The sequence below is a fragment of the Chrysemys picta genome, chromosome 5 (genome assembly GCF_011386835.1).
Source record: "Chrysemys picta bellii isolate R12L10 chromosome 5, ASM1138683v2, whole genome shotgun sequence".
In the NCBI taxonomy this organism is placed as follows: Eukaryota; Metazoa; Chordata; order Testudines; family Emydidae; genus Chrysemys; species Chrysemys picta.
Window position 1 is genome coordinate 75,852,271 of NC_088795.1, and position 19,277 is coordinate 75,871,547.

The window sequence follows — 19,277 nt, forward strand, 5'->3', positions numbered from 1 at the left end:
AAAGCACCAGCTACATAATACAAACAAACTTTCCGTTACTGGAGATCCAAATATGGCTTTCATTTGCAATATCATATGTAAGAGAAGAATTTGGCTCTCAGGCTTCATTTACAAGTCTAGTCACCTAGAAAATTAAGGGGCAGAATATTATGATCTACTTCTTTTTTGTCTAGAACACAGCTAATTTTCCAATTACAGTCAAAAGAGAAATTGGACAGTTATTCTCTTTCACAGATTTATTCTCTTTGATCACATCAGTGTCTGGTATTATACTTTGGCTGCTATTTAACTTCTAGGTGCAATTCAAAGTCTTGATTATTGTCTTTGAGTCTCTTCTCCTAAGACCTCCCCCCAGCAACTGTGATCGAGAAGAGAAATTCAGCTTTTAGTCTCTGCGATTGAATTTCTAGGGCTTGGCGTAGGGTTCTCCCAGCAGCACCTAACCATCTCTGTCCTCCCTCCTTAAAACTCCCATTAGCTGTGATGACTACAAAAAAAATCTTGACAGTGGCTTGGCAGCTAGGATTCTCAGACCACTGCCTACCATACTGACCTATTCCATCTCAACTGGTTTTTCCTGGTGCTCCCCATCTCTGTATCTCCCTGTTGTTTTTTGTATTATATTTAGACCATAAGTTCTTTGGGGCAAGGACTGTCTTTCTGTTAGAAGTGTCTATGATGCTACAACAATGGGGTGCCGGTCCATGACTGGGACTTATTGGCACTACGGTAATACAAATAAGAGTGACTTCAACTCTATATCGTGCTCTCAGCAGAAATTCAGAACTATGATCTCACAACTTTAGGGTATGAGGTGAAGTTACCATAGACAATTTAGGGGAAGGGATGCAGATCAGTATAAGTAAAGAACACGTCAGAGATCTTCTGACTAATTTGAATGAATTCAAGTCAGCAGGTCATGTTGCTATTCACTCCAGGTGGCCGAAGAAATTAGCTGAAGAAATCTCGGAGCCACTGACAATATTTGCAAACTCATGGATGACAGGAAAGGAAGACTGGAGAAGAGGTAACATAGTGCCCAACTTCTCAAAGGGGGGGGGGGGGAAGGAGGAGCAGGAGAACTATAAACCAGTCAGACTGACCTTGATACCTGGAAAACTGACAATTAAATGTTTTATACATTGCTCTATTAAATACTTGGATGATGAAGAGGGTGATCAATATCAGCCAACATGGATTTACTAAGATTAAATCATGCCAAACCAGCTTGATTTCCTTCTTTGATAAGGTAACAGGTTTAGTGGATAGGGGGAATGTAGTGGATATAATATACCTAGACTTTAGCAAGGCTTTTGAAATAGTCCCACATGACAGTCTCATAAGTAAGCTGGAGAAATGCAGGCTTGATAGAACTAAAATTAAGTGGATACATAATTGGTTAAACAACTGCAAACAAAGAGCAACTATTAATGGAATGATGTCAGATTGGAAGGAGGTAACTGTTCTGGGTCTGGTGGAAAGTCAGTTGAGGTTGCATAGCAGCTTCTGTACCAGCCTCCTCCCAACTCTCAGTATAAAGAGAGGGACAGGGCATTTCAGCAGTGAGACTGACTGGAGGTGGGGAAAGCAATGGCCAAGTGGAGTTCTACTCTGCCCCACTCAGTCCTCCTCTGGCATAAGGTTACCAGGGCCAGGTGCCGGCATGATCGGCTTTCTGCAGAGGTCCCCTTCTCCACTGCATCCAAGCAGATCTCAGATGGAGTGGAGAATCTATTCCTCTAACTTTGTGAGCCTTAATACTGGAGTCTGTATGGGAAGGATGGGCTCCACCTAAACCAAAACAGAACCAGACTGCTGTCACATAGTTTAAAAACTCCACTATGGCCTTTTTAATTTTAAGGGCTGGGAGAAAGCCAACAAGTGCGGAGGAGCACATGGTTTGGAGAGAAACATCCCAAAGGGGAGGATCTATTAAAGGAGATACTCTATATTCTAGTAAAGAGGAGAGGATAGAACTTGCTGATGTACAGGTAGGAACTGAAGACAAAATGTCAAATGGAAAAGAGTCCCATTCAATTACATCACATGAAGACTGACAACTAAATACTGACAAATTTTATAAGGGTCTGTATGCAAATGCTAGAAGTCCAAGATGGGTGAACTGGTGTGCCTGGTATTACGTGAGGATACCAATATAATAGGCATCACAGGACCTTGGTGGAATGATGATAATCAGTGGGACACAGTAATGCCAGGGTACAAAATATATAGGAATGACAGAGTAGGTCATGCCTGTGGGGGAGTGGCAATATATCTGAAAGAAAGCCAAATCAATATAGTACAATTCTTAAATGACTCAAAGTGTATCATAGTATCTCTATAGATAGAATTTCAATACGTGAACAATAAGAGTTTAGCAGTAGGAATATATTACCGACCACCTGACCAGGATGGTGACAGTGACTTTGGAGATTAGAGAGACTACATAAAGAAAATCCAATAATAATGGGGGATTTCAACTATCCCTCATATTGACTGGGTACATGTAACCTCAGGACACGATGCAGAGAACATTTCTTGACAACATTCTTGACTGCTTCTTGGAGCAGTTGGTCTTGGAACCCACAAGGGGGGAGACAATTCTTGATCTAGTCCTAAGTGGGGCACAGGTTCTGGTCCAAGAATTGAATATAGTTGAACCACTCAGTAATAGCAACCATAATGTAATTAAACTTAACATCTTTGTAGGGAGGACAATGCCAAAGAAACCCACTACAGTAGCATTCAATGTCAAAAAGGGGAACTACATAAAAATGAGTAAGCTAGCCTAATGGAAATTATAAGGAACTATCACGAGAGTGAAATGGAAGCTGCATGGAAACCATAGAGGTTCAAACTAAAAGTACACCCCAAATCAAAAACACAATAAGAGGACCAAAAATGCCATCATGGCTAAATAATAAAGTAAAAGAGGCAGTCAGAGACAAAAAGACATTAAAAATTGCAAGTTAAATCCTAAGGAAAATAGGAAAGAGCATAAACTCTGGCAAGTAAAGTGTAAAAGTATAATTAGGCAGACCAAAAAAAGAATTTGAAAAGCAACTAGCAAAAGACACAAAAACAAACTGCAACAACAAACAGTGCTTAGGGGAGGGCCCCGCGGGCCGGTGCAATGGTCTGGAGTGATCGGTCCCGGAAGTGATGGGTCAGTCCCGGAAGTCACTTCCGCCCCGGGCCCCGCACCCTCAGAGGGACGGCCCTGAGTGGAGCCACCAGACAATTGTAGTGCTGAAGGAGACAGAGCATTTGTGGAAGAACTAAATGAATTCTTTGCATTAGTCTTCATGGCTAAGGATATGAGGGAGATTCCCACACCTAAGCCATTCTTTTTAGATGACAAATCTGAGTAACTATCCCACACTGAAAGAGCAGCAAAGAGTCCTGTGGCACTTTATAGACTAACAGACATATAGGAGCATGAGCTTTCGTGGGTGAATACCCACTTCTTCGGATGCATGTAGTGGAAATTTCCAGGGGCAGGTATAAATAGCAAGAGTGAGTAAGGCTAGAGATAACAAAGTTAGTTCAATCAGGGAGGATGAGGCCCTCTTCCCTTGGTGTTCAAACCTCAACTGCTAGAAGAGGGCATCCGAAGAAGTGGGTGTTCACCCACGAAAGCTCATGCTCCTATACGTCTGTTAGTCTATAAAATGCCACAGGACTCTTTGCTGCTTTTACAGATCCAGACTAACACGGCTACCCCTTTGATACTATCCCACACTGAGGTGTTGACAGAGGAGGTTTTGGAACAAATTGATAAATTAAACAGTAATAAGTCAGCAAGACTGGATGGTATTCACTCAAGAGTTTTGAAGGAACTTAAATATGAAAATGCAGAACTACTAACTGTCTTATGTAACCTATCACTTAAGTCAGCCTGAGTACCAGATGACTGGAGGATAGCTAATGTAACGCCAATTTTTTAAAATGGCTCCAGAGACAACCCTGGCAATTACAGGTCGGTGAGACTAATTTCAGCGCCAGGCAAATTGGTAGAAACTATAGTAAAGAAGAGAATAATCAGATACATAAGATGAACACAATATGCTGGGGGAAGAGTCAACATGAGGTTTGAGGTTGTCAACAAACATGTGGATAAGGGTGATCCAATTGATATACTTTCTTGGACTTTCAGAAAGCCTTTGTCAAAGTCCCTCACCAAAGGTTCTTAAGCAAAAGTAAGCAGTCATGGGATAAGAGGGAAGGTCCTTTCATAGATCAGTAACTGGTTAAAAGATAGGAAGCCAAGACTATGAATAAATGGTCAGATTTCACAATGGAGAGAGGTAAATAGTGGAGTCTCCCAAGGATCTGTACTGGAACCTGTGTTGCTCAAGATATTCATAAATTATCTGGAAAAGGGTAAACAGTGAGGTGACAAAGTTTGCAGAAAATACAAAATTACTCAAAATAGTTTAGTCCCAATCAGACTGCGAAGACTTACACAGGGATCTCACAAAACTGGGTGACTGGGCAACAAAATGGCAGATGAAATTCAATGTTTATAAATGCAACTTAATACACATTGTAAAACATAATGCCAACTATACATACAAAATGTTGAGGTCTAAATTAGTTGTTATCACTCAAGAAAGAAATCTTGGAGTCATTGAGGATAGTTCTGTGAAAACATCCACTGAATGTATAGCAGCTGTCAAAAAAGCGAACAGAATGTTAGGAACCATTAGAAAAGGGACAGCTAATAAGACAGAAAATATCATAAGGCAACTATATAAATCTATGGTAAACCCACACCGTGAATACTGCATGCAGTTCTTGTCAATCCATCTCAAAAAACATATATTTGAATTGGAAAAAGTACAGGGAAAGACATAAAAATAATTAAGGGTATGGAAAACCTTCCATATGAGGTGAGATTTAAGAGACTGGGACTCTTTGGCTTAAAAAAAGAGACAGCTGAGGAAGGGTATGACAGAAGTCTATAAAATCATGAATAGTGTGGGGAAAGTGTATAAAGTAGTGTTATTTCTGCAGGGTGTAGCCCGAAGATATTATGTCGAGCACTCAACGGTCCAAGGTCAGCCGCAACCAGACTGACCGGAAGGGGCGCAGGCGGTTGAGGAAAGAGCAGGGGGGTGGATCCTGGGAAGTGACTGGAGTACCATCCTTGAGCACATCCTCAAAATGACTGCTTCTGGCTTCCTTGGCTTCTGGAAGAACCAGGCTGGGCAGAGGAATGGGCACACAAAGGGTGCTGCTGTTTAAATCCTTTGTCCTGTTCTTCTTCATGTAGGAGATGGACCGGGGGACACCCCAGGACCTTGATGGAGGTGGGGTGAACAGAATGGCTTTCTAGATAGCTGAGGGGTGTGTAGGCCCAAGGAACGGAGGGTGCCATGGGAGTTTTTAAGGCCGTGGAGCTTTGCATCAGTCAACTCTGAAAAGAGCCCTGCTCCCTCAAATAGAAGGTCCAGAGGACTGTAACCAAGAGCTGCGCTTCATGACCACTGCAGAGGCACCAACCCTGACCGCTGAGTCTGTAGCATCCCAGGCCATCTGGAGAGCACCTCTTGCCACCGCTTTGCCCTCTTCCACCAAGGCGGCGAACTCCTGGGCTCAGTCCTGTGGGAGGCCCTCCTTGAACTTGCTGATGGAGTCCCACAGGTTGAAGTTGTACTTGCCTGGCAGGGCCTGATGGCTAGACACCCGAAATTGAAGGCTGGCTGTCTAATAAATTTTCCTGCCAAACAAGTCCAGCCTCTTGGTGTCTTTATGTTTGGGTGTGCCACTCACCTGACCCTGCCTGGCCCTTTTGTTGATGGTGGACCCGACGAGGGACCCTGCTGGAGGGTGGGTGTACAGGTACTCAAATCCCTTTGTGGGCACATAGTACTTCTTTTCTGCCTTCTTGGAGGTAGGCGGAATGGAAGAGGGGGTCTGCCACATAAACTTGGCAATTTTAAGGACCCCTGGGTGGATGGGCAATGCAACCCGGGCCAGGGTGGAGGAGGGTATGACATTAAAGAGGTCGGACTCCTCCGCTAACTCCTAAACCTCCAAGTTCAGGTTGGCAGCCACCCTTTTGAGCAGGGCCTGATGCTCCTTGAAGTTTTCGGGGAGGCTACTCGTTTGCAAGAGGCCTACCACCGCTTCATCCAGAGATGACGACGAAGACTGCACAGCAGAGGGAGGGGCGGCTTCCCCTTGCTCATCCAGGGCGTTGGGGACCGCTGTGTTGCCCCCGTGTAGGATTTGACACCGTGCTCCAACACAGGTGCCAGCTGTGCTGGGGGCAGCTTGACCGATGCAGCCTGGGAGGAACAGTGGGAGTATGGGACCAGCATAACAGGTACAGCTCTTTATATTCCTTTCATAGAAACTGTAATGGCTGAAAGGTCTCCCAAGATATTATGCTATAGATATTTAGTAAGACTATCACCAACCTCTGCTCTCTTGGGAGACGATGAGATGGGCCAGCGACCAACAAGAAAAGAAAAGGGGCCTTCCCATAGTTTAAGTGCAAAAATGAATAGATAATAAATACAGAACACTTATACACCCTTTTATATATTTAAACTGCTGAACAAACATTAACAAGGTAGATTAGCATGAGCTTTATTTTCTGAATGCGGAAACTGAAGTGGAGAGGAGAAGCTACTTCCACATAGCAAGACAATATTGGAGAAAGCATTAGAACACTAGAGCGTCTCATCCCCAACCATGATGCAGCTTCACAGTGAATCAGCATCAGAAACCAGACAATTAATACATATTATGTATTATTTGTCTGATTTCTGAGGCTAATGTCTCCGCCCAGCAGTCTCCTTTGCTGGTTGTTTCCCAAATTATAGCCTAAAAAGAACTTTTAACTGTCAAAAACTGGAATTTATAGAGAATATACAGGCAGAATCCCTTGCTTAAACAGTGACATTCAGTGTATCACTATAGAAAACATACTGTTTGTACTCACTGGTATTTTATTGTATTTGACTCCATAGGAATAAAATGGTTGTTGAAGCAGCAAGTATCATATTAGCGCTATTTGCATTGTATTTGTGAAATGCACCAATATGAAACTATTCACTTCCATCATGGCTGCTAGCAACATGTAATGCCGTGCCGTGGGTGGTTCGAAGCATCTGCTACAAAGAGTGCAGGAGTTGGTGAGCAGTGACAATTTATACTCCCATTGATTTTATAGCAGGAAGAGAGAAGGAGAGAGGCGGAAACAAGCCATTTCACTCAAGATGGAAGCATGAAGAAAATTAGAATCAACATGTCGTGATGAAAGTTGTTGGGATATTCCATTAAGGAAAAACAACAAGAGATGGTCCAGCTAAATTATAACTATACATTGCTCAATCTTGGCAAAGCACACCACAATAGAAGTGTTATGGTATGTGAAAGCAACTTAGGACAGAAGTACCAAAGTCTGTAACTAGAGACAATATTCTTCCTCCAAAAGGCAAAGTGCAGCCTTTAAAGCATCTGTAGTGACCAGTGATCACAGTACTTTCCTTAACAACCCCTTACAAACTCAGGTCCCAACACTCCTTCTCTTCATGGGTCCTCATTTTATTCCCTCATTTTATTAATCTTGAATTCCAGCCTTCTATGGGGGTAAGGGTACTCCTCTTTCCCACAATAGATCCGCAAATATGGTCACAGCAACTAATCAACACCACCCTTCCCCCATAAGGGAAAATAAATGTCCTTTATTGGGATCTCAACACATTTCTGCCCATGCTTGTGATGACAGCTGGGCACTACTAAAGGCATGGCATTCTAAATGGGAAAAAAAAATCTGTTGCATTAGCTATTGTTGTAATCACACTATTAATCACATTGTTTTGAGAGGCTATTGGTCTTTCCAACTGCTTATCATTTGAACAATAAGGACACAGTTATCTATAGCAATTGATTCACATTTTTCTTTGGTAATTTTTACAGTTTTCCAATTGGATTTTTAAATGAGGAATTTAGGGGAATTATATATTGTTTCTCCAAATTTGATACATATATTCTGCTTTGTTGTGAGACAATCTACTGTACATCTAGATAAAAGCAAGATAATAAACACTCCAAAGCTGCATTTAGTCTAAATGGGTCATTTCTAATGAGCAAGCATGACATTTACATGTAGCAAGCAGATTGATCAGAGTGTTGAAAAACAGAATATGGCATCAACTCAGGAAATATGCATCTACATGGAGTTTAGGTTATCTGATTTTCTTACCTCCAAAATGCCCCTCTCAGGCATTGATCTCCAGATCAATTTAGATTAAACAGTACCTGTGATTTAGATGTGGCAGATCTTTGCCAGCATTACCTTTGCACTTGCGATACAAAAAAATGCCCTCATTTCAATACATCTAGATAAAATCCAGCATGGACAGAACAGAAAGAGAACACAGTTGCAGTGATCGTACACTCTGCTCCTTAGAGAAAAGGACTTTACAAACAGTATATTTTCCTGAGCTACAACTTGATATACTGTACAAGCAATAACAATCTAGAGGTTTACCTTTAAAAAACAGTAATACGCCCAGCAACAATCAGCTACATACAACTTTGGCCAGAGATTTTAAAATAGGAATACCATGACCATGCTGTGTATTTATTTTTTCTAACAAAAACTGAACTGCACTGTGCAAAAACAAAAAGCTAACTGAATATATACACTGCAAAATTTACAACCAATCCCTTGATAGATACTATAGCAAGTCTGCTTCCACAGATACCTAAAGAGAAATGGGGGGGGGAGGGGGGAAGTGAAAGAAATATAGACACCTCCCAAATATATACAAAATATACTCCAGGTCTTTGTTCAGTCTGGACACTCATTCAAAGGCGTAAATAATGGTTACATTGTTAGATTTCTAACTCCAACTAGCTCCAAATATTGTGTGAGTGGCTCTCTCATAGTTCACAGTGGGCTCCCTTGACCCAGCTAGACAAGCGTGAAAACATGAAATAAATGAAGGTTAACAAAGGACTGATCTGGGAAACAGTTCACGTTAAAAGCTTGCAGTGTTACTACTATGCATATAGGACTCTGCATTTGAATTCCGTAAGTCTTAAATATTCACAATCACAATATTAATTCCAAGCATTACTTCAAGAAGCCAAACGGAAAGAAAAAGCTTTCCCATCTGCTACACCAGGATATTCACTAGCCTTATAGGCATGCACCTAAAGCAAATAAGGAAACTGTGAAATAATATCATATTTGTAAACGGAAAACTATTTATCACAATACCTTTTTGTGTTTGTCCCTCTTCCATATTCTCTTCCATGGCTACCTTTCTTCACTACAAACTGCTACACAGAATTAATCAAAAGCTTCAATTAGATGTTGGAAAAAGTGTGGGGTGCTTTTTTCCTGGGAAGCTCCAACAGCAGAGGCTTAGGCAAGTCCTCAGAGCTTAGCTAAGGCTCTCTCTCTCTCTCTCTCTCTCTCTCTCTCTCTATCCTTGTTTGCTTGGAGACAGGCTGTCAAGTGTAATTTCATTCAAATTGCTCTTCCGTGAAGATTATCAATTTTTCTTTTCAAAGCTGCCCATTGTTTATCACTGTAAACAGGTATTCAAATGAATAGCCAGTGAATTTTGGGGGGAAATTTGGTCTCGGTCCCAGTGGCAGTGACACTGTAATTCATAAGCCTCGCTTTGCATATAAAATTGGGAAAAGAAACTGAGGTTTGTATTGAAATCTGCGTTTTAAATTGGAAACAGGCTGCACTGAGAACAGATGGAGGGGTGTCCTCCTAACATGAAGCAGACCACCAACCCATAATTCCCCCCATTTGCTACCAAAGTGGGAAAGCCCAGATGCCTGTGGGTTCTTTATGCTGCAGTAGTTGTCTCACTCTTGTTCACATACGGTACATTACTAATATTCTCCTTCATTTTCTCTCTCTCTCTCTCTCTCTCCCCCATATCTATACTATTTGGGTATAATTAGTATTAGAAATACATAATATACTTATTCTATAATGTATTCTGACAGGCTTCAAGAGGACTTGTTTGAAAGAGGAATACACCTTTGTAGTTTAAGGTTTTTTTTTTCCAAGTATATAAATAAAAAAGCAGAACGTATGAAATAGAGAATATTACTGACAGCCCACCAAATCCTTGATTTAAGGTAAATTATCTCTCACAATGCCACAAAGTACTAAGATATGAATTTAAGATAAGCCAGTGAGATGTTTAAATAAATTTTCTATCATTCTTTTTCTGCTGTATAGCATGCAAAATTATCAGTAGGCTGTAGTACCTTATTAAAAGATGGAACCTTTTCAAGATGGTGAAGCTTAAAACCAAACCTAAGCCCCCCGACACACACACACATTACACAATGTTTGTCATGGATTGTTGGAGGAAAAACTCAGGTTCCATACATTGTGGGGGCACTTACTTGTTTGGGGAGCTGTGCAGTCTGATTTGAAATGCAAATTGGACTCTGCAGTCTATCAATAAATTTAGCATTTTTGTACCCTGGCCTGTTGAGTGGCATAGCATCATCTTAAGAGTTTGAATACTTCCTAGAAGAACAAGAAAAAAAACACATGCAATGTGTGTTGTGGTGTTTTTTTTGTTTGTTTGTTTGTTTTGTTTTTTTTAAAGCTCTTTCACATTCCTCTTTCCCTATCCTCCTAGAAAAACGTGACTAATTCTCATCATGAATAAAAAATTTCAAGGCTTAAAATGGATAAACACAGAAGCAAAACTGTTTTTAATGTGACATTATTAAAAGGGACCCCCCTCACCAGCTCGCTATATGTTTAAAATTGTTTTAAGGTCTGGTAAACATTTTGTATACTATTTTGTTCATAATGGTTCACGTCAACAGAAATTTCATAAATAATTTGTACATTCAAATAGATCGCTACCTGACCGTTCTGTTTTTAAAATGCACCTATCTAGTGCTTTGGTTGCATGTACACCTCTTATATGGAATAAATAAAGACTAGTTTCCAACAGATTCAGTCTTCCCAGACCTCCTAGATATTTTTCAAATGAAAATCTCCCAAAACCACCATTTAGCTGCTCATCTATCTAAGATGGCTTCAGCATCATAGTATGCAAGGATCTTGCCTCCCCCAGAAAACCTGGGAAAACAAATGAGCTTTCAGCATGACCTAAAAGTCCACAAATTTGGATTTTGTTGAATTGCATCATAAAATGCATGGCACAGCTGAACATTCCTTATTGAGAACACCCTCCTCTAGACCCCCATCATTAAACCAGGGGAGTATTACCTTAAGCATCTGAGGGGAACTGAACTACCATGGCATCATAAGGGGAGATGTGAGGTGAGAAGACCTACCAGAGCCCACTAGGGAGAGCATATCTCCTCCCCAAGAGAGCAGTACTATGGTTACTACCAGACCTCTCTGAGAACCCCACTAACAAAGGCGACATCAGCTGATTTGTGCATATCCTCCGAAAGTCTCAGCACATGTCACATGGCTATTCAGCACAGCTAACCCATCGAGCCCCTTTATGCTACATCCAGGAGATGGCCATCTCTTGGATTTTGTAGCTTCTCTGAGTAGGGAACACACATAAGGAAGTAGGGGTACCAGATGCTGGCTCTTATCTAGTGGCAGAGGATGTATACGGATTACTTCTACTCTTTGTGGGGCCCTTTGCACAACACAAAGAAAAGGGACTCGTGGAAGTGTTTGGTTTCAGAAAGGTAGAACTCATCAGACATATAGAGAATGGGACCAGACCTCAAGTCTTGCCTTAGGTTTGTGGCAGAAACTCAACAGTGAGACCTCCTAAGTAAGGTGAATGGATGAGACCAAATTGGGAGCAAGTCCACAGAACAAACCTTCTCTATGTGATATTTCATTTTCCACAAGCCAGGGTTGTGAGTTCAGACTCTGGGATGAAAATTGCTTTTCATAACAGGAGAGAGCATGGACTGGTGAAGATAGAACCAAATAAGTCTGAATCGAGAGCAAGTGAGAACTATATTTAACTAAAAGGGATAGAGACACACTAAACAAGAGTCCTAGACAAAGAAACTGCCCTAAAGAGGCTAGCTACAGGAGAGGAGGGGTGAACCCCACTGGTAAACCTCCTATGGACTCTAAGAGAGCTGAGGGCAGAGGTCTGGACCCTAATGGAGCTAGCACAGAGACTCTGAACCCCATTTTTGCCTGGGCTTATTTTAAGCCATGAGGATACATTTTCAGCCTCATAACTACATACATGAAATTATAACCTATAACATTCTATAACAACAATATTCAGTGCATCATGAGCCTTCCGAAGACACCTGACATAACAAATTTGCATTGGATACGACACAATCATTTTACAAGGATGAACATGGGGTACTGGGTGTTCCCCCGAGGTACAGAGCATCACACCAAGTCACTTCTTGGCTGAAGACTTCCCACTAGAGATAGCATTCATCCAGATGGAGGCTTTTCTGGCTCAGCACAATCTCTGGTCACATGTAGGGCCTTGACAGACCCCAGGATTTTCTCTGCCTAGTAGAAGACATCATTAGATTTTGGAAGAGAATACTCCAAGTTCAGCCTTGATGATTCAGGTAGGCCATCATGGGGGCATTGTTGGACCTGGTTAGGATGTGGCTCTCAAGTCCCCCATAGCCAATCTACTGGCTGCTCAAAACAAGGGAGGTCAAGCTTTTGTTCTTGAGGAGATGATGCCTCGACTGACTGAACTGTGACTGCTCCATCCATATTGATGCACTGGGGGTCCAGAAGTGAGGTTCGCTTTATAGTGTGACGCCTGGCCAGCTCCCAACTGAGGTGTGATTTTTGTGGTTGAAGGAAAGGAATTAGGTCCTCTATGTTCTCCTCTATTGAGGAAAAGAAGAAAAACAGATGCTGGCAAGGCAAAGAATGAATTCAAGCCTGGGACCAGGTTCTAACAGAGCAATATGTTGCTATGCACAAACAGATAGGCACTAAGTCACTGAAGTGGACAAGTTCAAGTAGGGTCTCTAGTTTGAGGATTATGTCAGGGGTGGTAAAGACTGTCTGTCCACCATTACCTTTATTACAACAGTGTCTGTGAGAGAGTAAGAGAACTCTTCTCCCAATTCACTACCAAGCTGAGCTGCCAGAATCTCAAATGCGGGGGACTGGGCCAGACTGGGAGTTATTCAGATCCCTTTCTTCCTGAAGGATGCTGCAATGACCACGATTATGTTCAAGACAGTCCTTGGGGCTGACCAATACTAAACCAAAGAACATGGTATTAAACTGAAAGTGCAGGTGTCCTGCAGAGAATCTGAGGAACCTCTGGTTGGTTTATATTATAGAATATGATGGTAAGCCTCCTTCAGATCAACGGGTGCCAAACAGTGACACAGACCTATGGCTATTAGCATTAAGTGAAGAGACTCCATTCTGAAGATCTGACATGCTGATTCAGCAAACTAAACACATCCTGCACCAGCTGAAGTTTCAGAAGTCTTGAAGTATAGCTCCATGTAGAACATACTGCAGTGCAAAGTTATGGGTGTTGTGGGCCAGGATGTAGGTGGTCTGGTCTAGTAGTCAGAGCAAGAGTCAGGTCTAATGGGCAGAGCACACATCCAGAAGGGGGGGTGGGGAAGCCAAGGGTCAGCACCAAAGTCAACCGCTTAATTACCAGAGCCAGGGGTCAAACCAGAGTCAGAGTTAGGAACTGAAGCTGTTGGTCACAGCCGAGGTCAGATACCAAATGCCAGAGCCAGTGTTAGAAGTTGGAGGCCAGGGTCACAGACAGGACTGCTAACTGATGGTGGAAGTGAAGTAAAGGCAGGAACTGGAGAAGAGGCAACGATCAAGCACAGAGAAGGAGCATAGTGGGAACAGGAGCAAAGGCAGGGAGGAGGCAGGAGCAGAGCAGGAATCAGGAACAGGGTTCAGTTCAAGAAGCAGGTACAAGCAGGGTCAAATGCAGCCGCAACAGGAAATCACCTTCCTGCTCAGACAACTTCCTGTGCCTCATTCTGACTTAAATAACGTGGTTGGACCAATTGGTGGAGCCCGGATGATCCTCTAATCAAGGATTCCATGGGTGTTACCTTGGCTGAGATTGTCATCCTACTAGCTTCTCAGCCCACCATGTTTCAGCAAACATTGGATGGAGGCCAGGATGCGGCAGCTGGTCTGGGAGCTTCCAGACCTGGCTTCAAGACTTGGTATATTCAGAATGGGTCACTGAGGAACGGCCTTCATTAGAGAGAGAAGATTGTAACCTTCTGGCCAAGTGTAAGTGACAGAATGCTATGCAGGCATTTGAAAGAAGATGCAAGTCCCAAAAAACACCCAGTTTACAAATCTGAGTAATTAAAAAGGTGAGCAAATGCCCAGCTCAGTGAGAGCTGATATAAATTCAGACATTTCTTCTGACTTGGACTTTCCAGCATAATCTCAGTCTCTCTCTGAATTGAGTTATAGTCAGTTTACTCTAATTTAAACTCTGATCCTGGCCAGATACTCTATAAGCCAAACAACTCTACTAGCAGATCTAATGAAAGAATGACATACAGTTGAGAATCATCTACAGTACAAGTAAATCTTGCTTGCACATGAAAATTCAATTGCTGGGCAATACCTGAGAAAAATCACAGTTTTAATTTTTAAAGTGTTTTGGGGGTGGAGGGATGTAAGGGTGACTATGATCCCTCCGTTTACTTTCTATGACTTGCTCCACCACCACCCTCGGGCTTTTCTTCACAGCAATCATCCATCTCTTTAGAAAAGCTGGACACAGCTCCCTCTGGAATCTGTCAACACTACAATAATGATTAGCCAGGGAACAAAGGACAATTCAAACTCCATTTCAGGCTCTCTCAAAGTTTCTAAGTGTTCTGCAGCCTGTGTCAGAGCATATATAATAAATGCAACATTATAATGAAACCAATTTACAGTCAATGCTCTCCCTTTTTGACCCAATTAATCCCCACCATCTCCCTATAATGTCTCTCTCTACTCCTCCCCTTCTCCACTACTAATGTACATAACAGATAGTAGCTTAATTATAGATAGCAGTCTGAAGAATGTTGTAGCTTCCACATATTACCATATGAAGCTACCCTTAGTGTCTCATTTCCCCATATCTTTCAGATGGCACTGAAAATAGACCAGCAGATCTGGCAGCCTCTCTCCCTGGATCCCAGCTGTCTACAGAATGTATAATATTTTAAGAGCACACTACAGTCTAGGACATAGATGTTCAATCTAATAATAACTCATTAAAATGAACATATCCCCCAATACGTAAAGTGCCTGACCACTCTCCTTCCAGCTGTCAACCCATTAACCCCTTCCCAGCTGTCAGCTATCAAACAAAAGCCTGATCTGCACCCCCTCTGACTGACCAATTGGTCCCCACACTCTCCTGGGATTCCTCCTAGCACTCACCAGTTCCAGTAAGATGGGCCTCAGTAAGGCATTTTTGATGCATTCTGTTGGTCCTCAGAAAAGGAGGGCATTTCTCTAAGGCACCAAGACTTTCTTAAAATATATGCTGTATAAAATTGTACTACTTTATTTGCAAATGTGAGCATTTAACTCACATCCCTTCACTGACTTAATCACCCTTATGCACATCACATTCTAGCTAATCAACCACACCTGTAAAAACTACTAAACAGATCTGCTCCTATCTACATTTCAGCTGTCCTCTCTTCCTGATCCTGCACTCTAACGGATTTCACTCTGCTGAATCTTCTGTCACCTTCCAACCCTTGAGTGTCTTTTTCATGATTTGTCCTAAACTTGGAATGGTCTCCTTTTGCTTATAGGATTAAGACCACAAGGAGCCACTAGATCATCTAGTCTGACCTCCTGTATATCACAGGCCACAAACAAGACCCAGCACTCGTACACTAAGCCCAGCAATGGAAATGAGACCAAAGTAAATGAGATTCACAGGAGACTAGATTATTATGTGCCACAGGCAGAGACTAGGTAGGACCAAGGTGCACCAGTCCTCAAGGCCCCTGTATGAGGCAAAGGGCTGGCCTGACATGTAATTAACACATGGAGGGAGGCCTCATTTCTTGGAGGACAGGATTAGGGAGGTAAACAGATAGTTAGGCTGAAAACAGAACTTTGTGCTAAATAAGATAAGTAAATAGGTCAGTAGGCTAAAAACACAGAATGCCTGAGCCAGCTAAGAGGGAGAACACAGAGAGAACCATATACTAACAATGGACAAGACAAGTTAGGAATGTAGAGATGAGTTAAATACCATATTGAGTCTGGACAATGTATGGACAGAGCATGCTGCATAGGGATTTTTTCCTGAAAAGTAACCAAGCCAATCCCAAAATGTGTGATGCAATGTACAGAAATACAATGTAATGTGTACACGTATTCTGTGTAACTTTAGATGTGTGGTACACCCTATACCCCATCCCCCACACTTGAGTCTGATCAACTGAGCATAGCACTGCTGAATGCCAAATAAAAGAACCTGTGTGACGAAATCTGGAGTTAAAGTAAGGTTTTTTTGGATCCCAGAGAACTGGATGAAGTGTTCTCCCAGAACTGATCTAGATGTTCTGTATAAGCCAGTTGAATGGGTCTTGGCGGGAATCCCAATACTGCAATGACAGGGAAATGATTAAATGCCCAGATAATCCTCGCAAGTAACCTGTACCCACACGCTGCAGATGAAGACCAAAAAAATCCCCAAGGTCATTGTCAATCTGACCTGGGGGAGAATTCCTTTCCAACCCCCATATGGGGATCAGTTAGACCATGAGCATATGAGCAAGAACCAGCCAGCCACGCACCCGAAAGAAAAAATGCTCGGTGACACCTCAGAGGCCTGGTCCACCTCATCCAGTGTCCCATCTTCAGTTGTGGCCAACCCTGATGCTTCAGAGGAAGGAGATAAAAAAACCTCACAGAATATGTTGGGGGTGCAAAATCTCTTCCTGACCTCTGCAGGTGGCCAGCTGAAACCTGAAGCATGGCAAACTAGAAGTGAGCCTAAGGGCTGTTGTACCCTGCCCATCACCATCACAAGCAACCCCATCATAAAACCGCACTCATAAATTTATCCAGCTCTCTCTTTAAAACTAATTAAATTGCTTTCCCCCACAACTCCTAATGGGAGACTGTTCCTGAATCTCACCCCTCTGATGGTTAGAAACTTTCTTCTAATTTCCTGCCTGAATTTGTTCCTGGTCAGTTTATATCCAATTGGTCTTGTGCCACCATTGTCTTTTAGCTTAAACAGCTCTTCAGTCTCCCTGGTATTTACCCCCATGTGACAGGAATACCTACCCTGCACTGGTTCTGCAGGGGGTAACCACACTTTGTAGGCTGAAGAAGCCACACCCACTGACCCATGCTGGGCATGCTCAGACTGGAACCAGAGTATAAAAGAGTAGCTCAGCTCAGTCTGGGCTGAGCACAGAGGAAACCAGACATGTGTTGCATGCTCCTACCAGGAAGCTGCCAGATCCCCAGGCTGCAGAGGCCATCCATGCTGAGACCCCGATGCGACGAGTTGGGTCACAGAAAACCCCTTGGGACTGCCACTTGATGTGCTGAGACTACCTTTGAGCCCGTTTTCCCTGGCAGCTTGGGACTTCAGTACCCTGGCTTGTTGAGCCAGAAACGCTAGCCTGCTGCAAACACAGACCTGGGTCTGATCCACGTCCCCCACAAGCTGCAGGCTTAACTGAAAACAGCTTAAGAAGTGCTCCTGTCTCTAGCACCCAGATACCCAGTTCTCAATGGGATCCAAACCCCAAATAAATCAGTTTTACTCTGTATAAAGCTTATACAGGATAAACTCATAAATTGTTCACTATAACAGATAGAGAGATATGCACAGCTGTTTGCTCCCCCAGGAATTAATTACTTGCTCTTAATTAATAAGTAAAAATGATTTTATTAAATATAAAAAGTAGGATTTAAGTGGTTCCAAGTAATAACAGACAGAACAAAGTAAATTACCAAGCAAAATAAAACAAGACCATGCAAGTCTAAGCCTAATACAGTAGGAAACTAAATGCAGGTAAATCTCACCCTCCGAGATGTTCCAATAAGCTTCTTTCACAGACTAGACTCCTTCCTAGTCTGGGTCCAGCAATCACTCAGACCCCCATAGTTACTGTCCTTTGTTCCAGTTTCTTTCAGGCATCTCTTTGGGGATGGAGACACTATCTTTTGAGCCAGCTGAAGACAAAATGGAGGGGTTTCCAGGGCCTTATATAGTCTCTCTCTTGTGGGTGGAAACCCTTTGTTCTCCTGTGTAAAATCCCCTCAACAAGATGGAGTTTGCGGTTACCTGGGCAAGTCACGTGTCTATGAATGATTCAGCTTTTTGCAGGCCGATGCCATTGTTTACATGTTAGTTTGAACGTTCCCAGGAAAGCTCAAATGTGGATTAGCATCTCCCAAAGTCCATTGTCAGTGAAGTGTTTCTTGATTGGGCACTTACTGAGAATAGTCATTTCTCAAGAAGTTGACCAAATGCTTCACTGAGGCTACTTAGAATCAAACAAGGACATAGCCAATATTCATAACTTCGAATACAAAAATGACACACACATAAACAGCATAATAATAACCAGCAAACTACAACCTTCCCATAGACACCCCACTTGGCCTCCTCTGTACAAGACCTGGTGCAACCATAGGACCCTGGTTGCAACAATGATCTGTACGGACACAGTTCATGTCAATAACGTCACACCCGGTGGACACGCAGCTGACTGCTGAGGCTGACAGAGAAGACACCACTGGGGCCACAAGATTGTCTTCACTGGAAGTCAGAGTAGGAAGCCAGGGATTGGGACTGTAGCAATGAGAGACAGACTCACCACAAAAATACCAGTTCCTCAGGACCCTGGGTTGGGACCCAGAGGAGAAGGGTGGGCCCAGGTCCCCCTAGCCCGACTTCAACTGCCACCAGCTGCAGTCAACCCCCGCCCCCTTGAAGGGGCAGACTTTACAGTCAAAAGACAGTTTTGACTCTGACCATTTGGCTGCACTGCCCTGAGCAGAAAGGCAGCTTTATTGACCTTGGCCATTGGGCCACGTTATCCTGGAGAGAAGGACGGCCGCATAGACTTCAGCCATTGAGCCGCGCTGCACAGCCCTGAAGAGAACAGCATCCACAGACTCCAGCCATTAGGCCACGCTGCCCTGTATTGACCCAAAATACTAGACCACTTGAGCCATCAAATCACCACTTTCTCCCCCCACCCACCTTAACTTGATGCATCGTGACAGGGTGTACCTACCCTGCAACACCCTCCTAATGTATTTATAGAAAGCAATCACATCTCTTCTCAGC

General features: G+C 42.9%; 1 protein-coding gene across 25 annotated transcripts in view; it reads right to left on the reverse strand.

The window, feature by feature from the left end:
* GPM6A (glycoprotein M6A) overlaps positions 1-19,277 on the reverse strand; it is a 335,818-nt gene that overhangs the window by 210,439 nt on the left and 106,102 nt on the right. For 6 of the 25 annotated variants that reach the window (XM_065596663.1, XM_065596666.1, XM_065596675.1 and 3 more), the window contains one exon: positions 10,399-10,525. The exons of 13 other annotated variants lie outside the window; for them this stretch is intronic. Coding sequence is in view for 1 of the 12 variants with exons in the window: in XM_005311450.5 (XP_005311507.1) it covers positions 9,242-9,278 (37 nt within the window). In the remaining 11 variants the exon portion in view is untranslated. Of the gene's footprint in view, positions 1-8,506; positions 8,736-9,241; positions 10,220-10,398; positions 10,526-19,277 lie in introns of those variants that run through there. 6 more of the 25 variants (XM_065596679.1, XM_065596654.1, XM_005311450.5 and 3 more) reach the window with 5 other exon arrangements.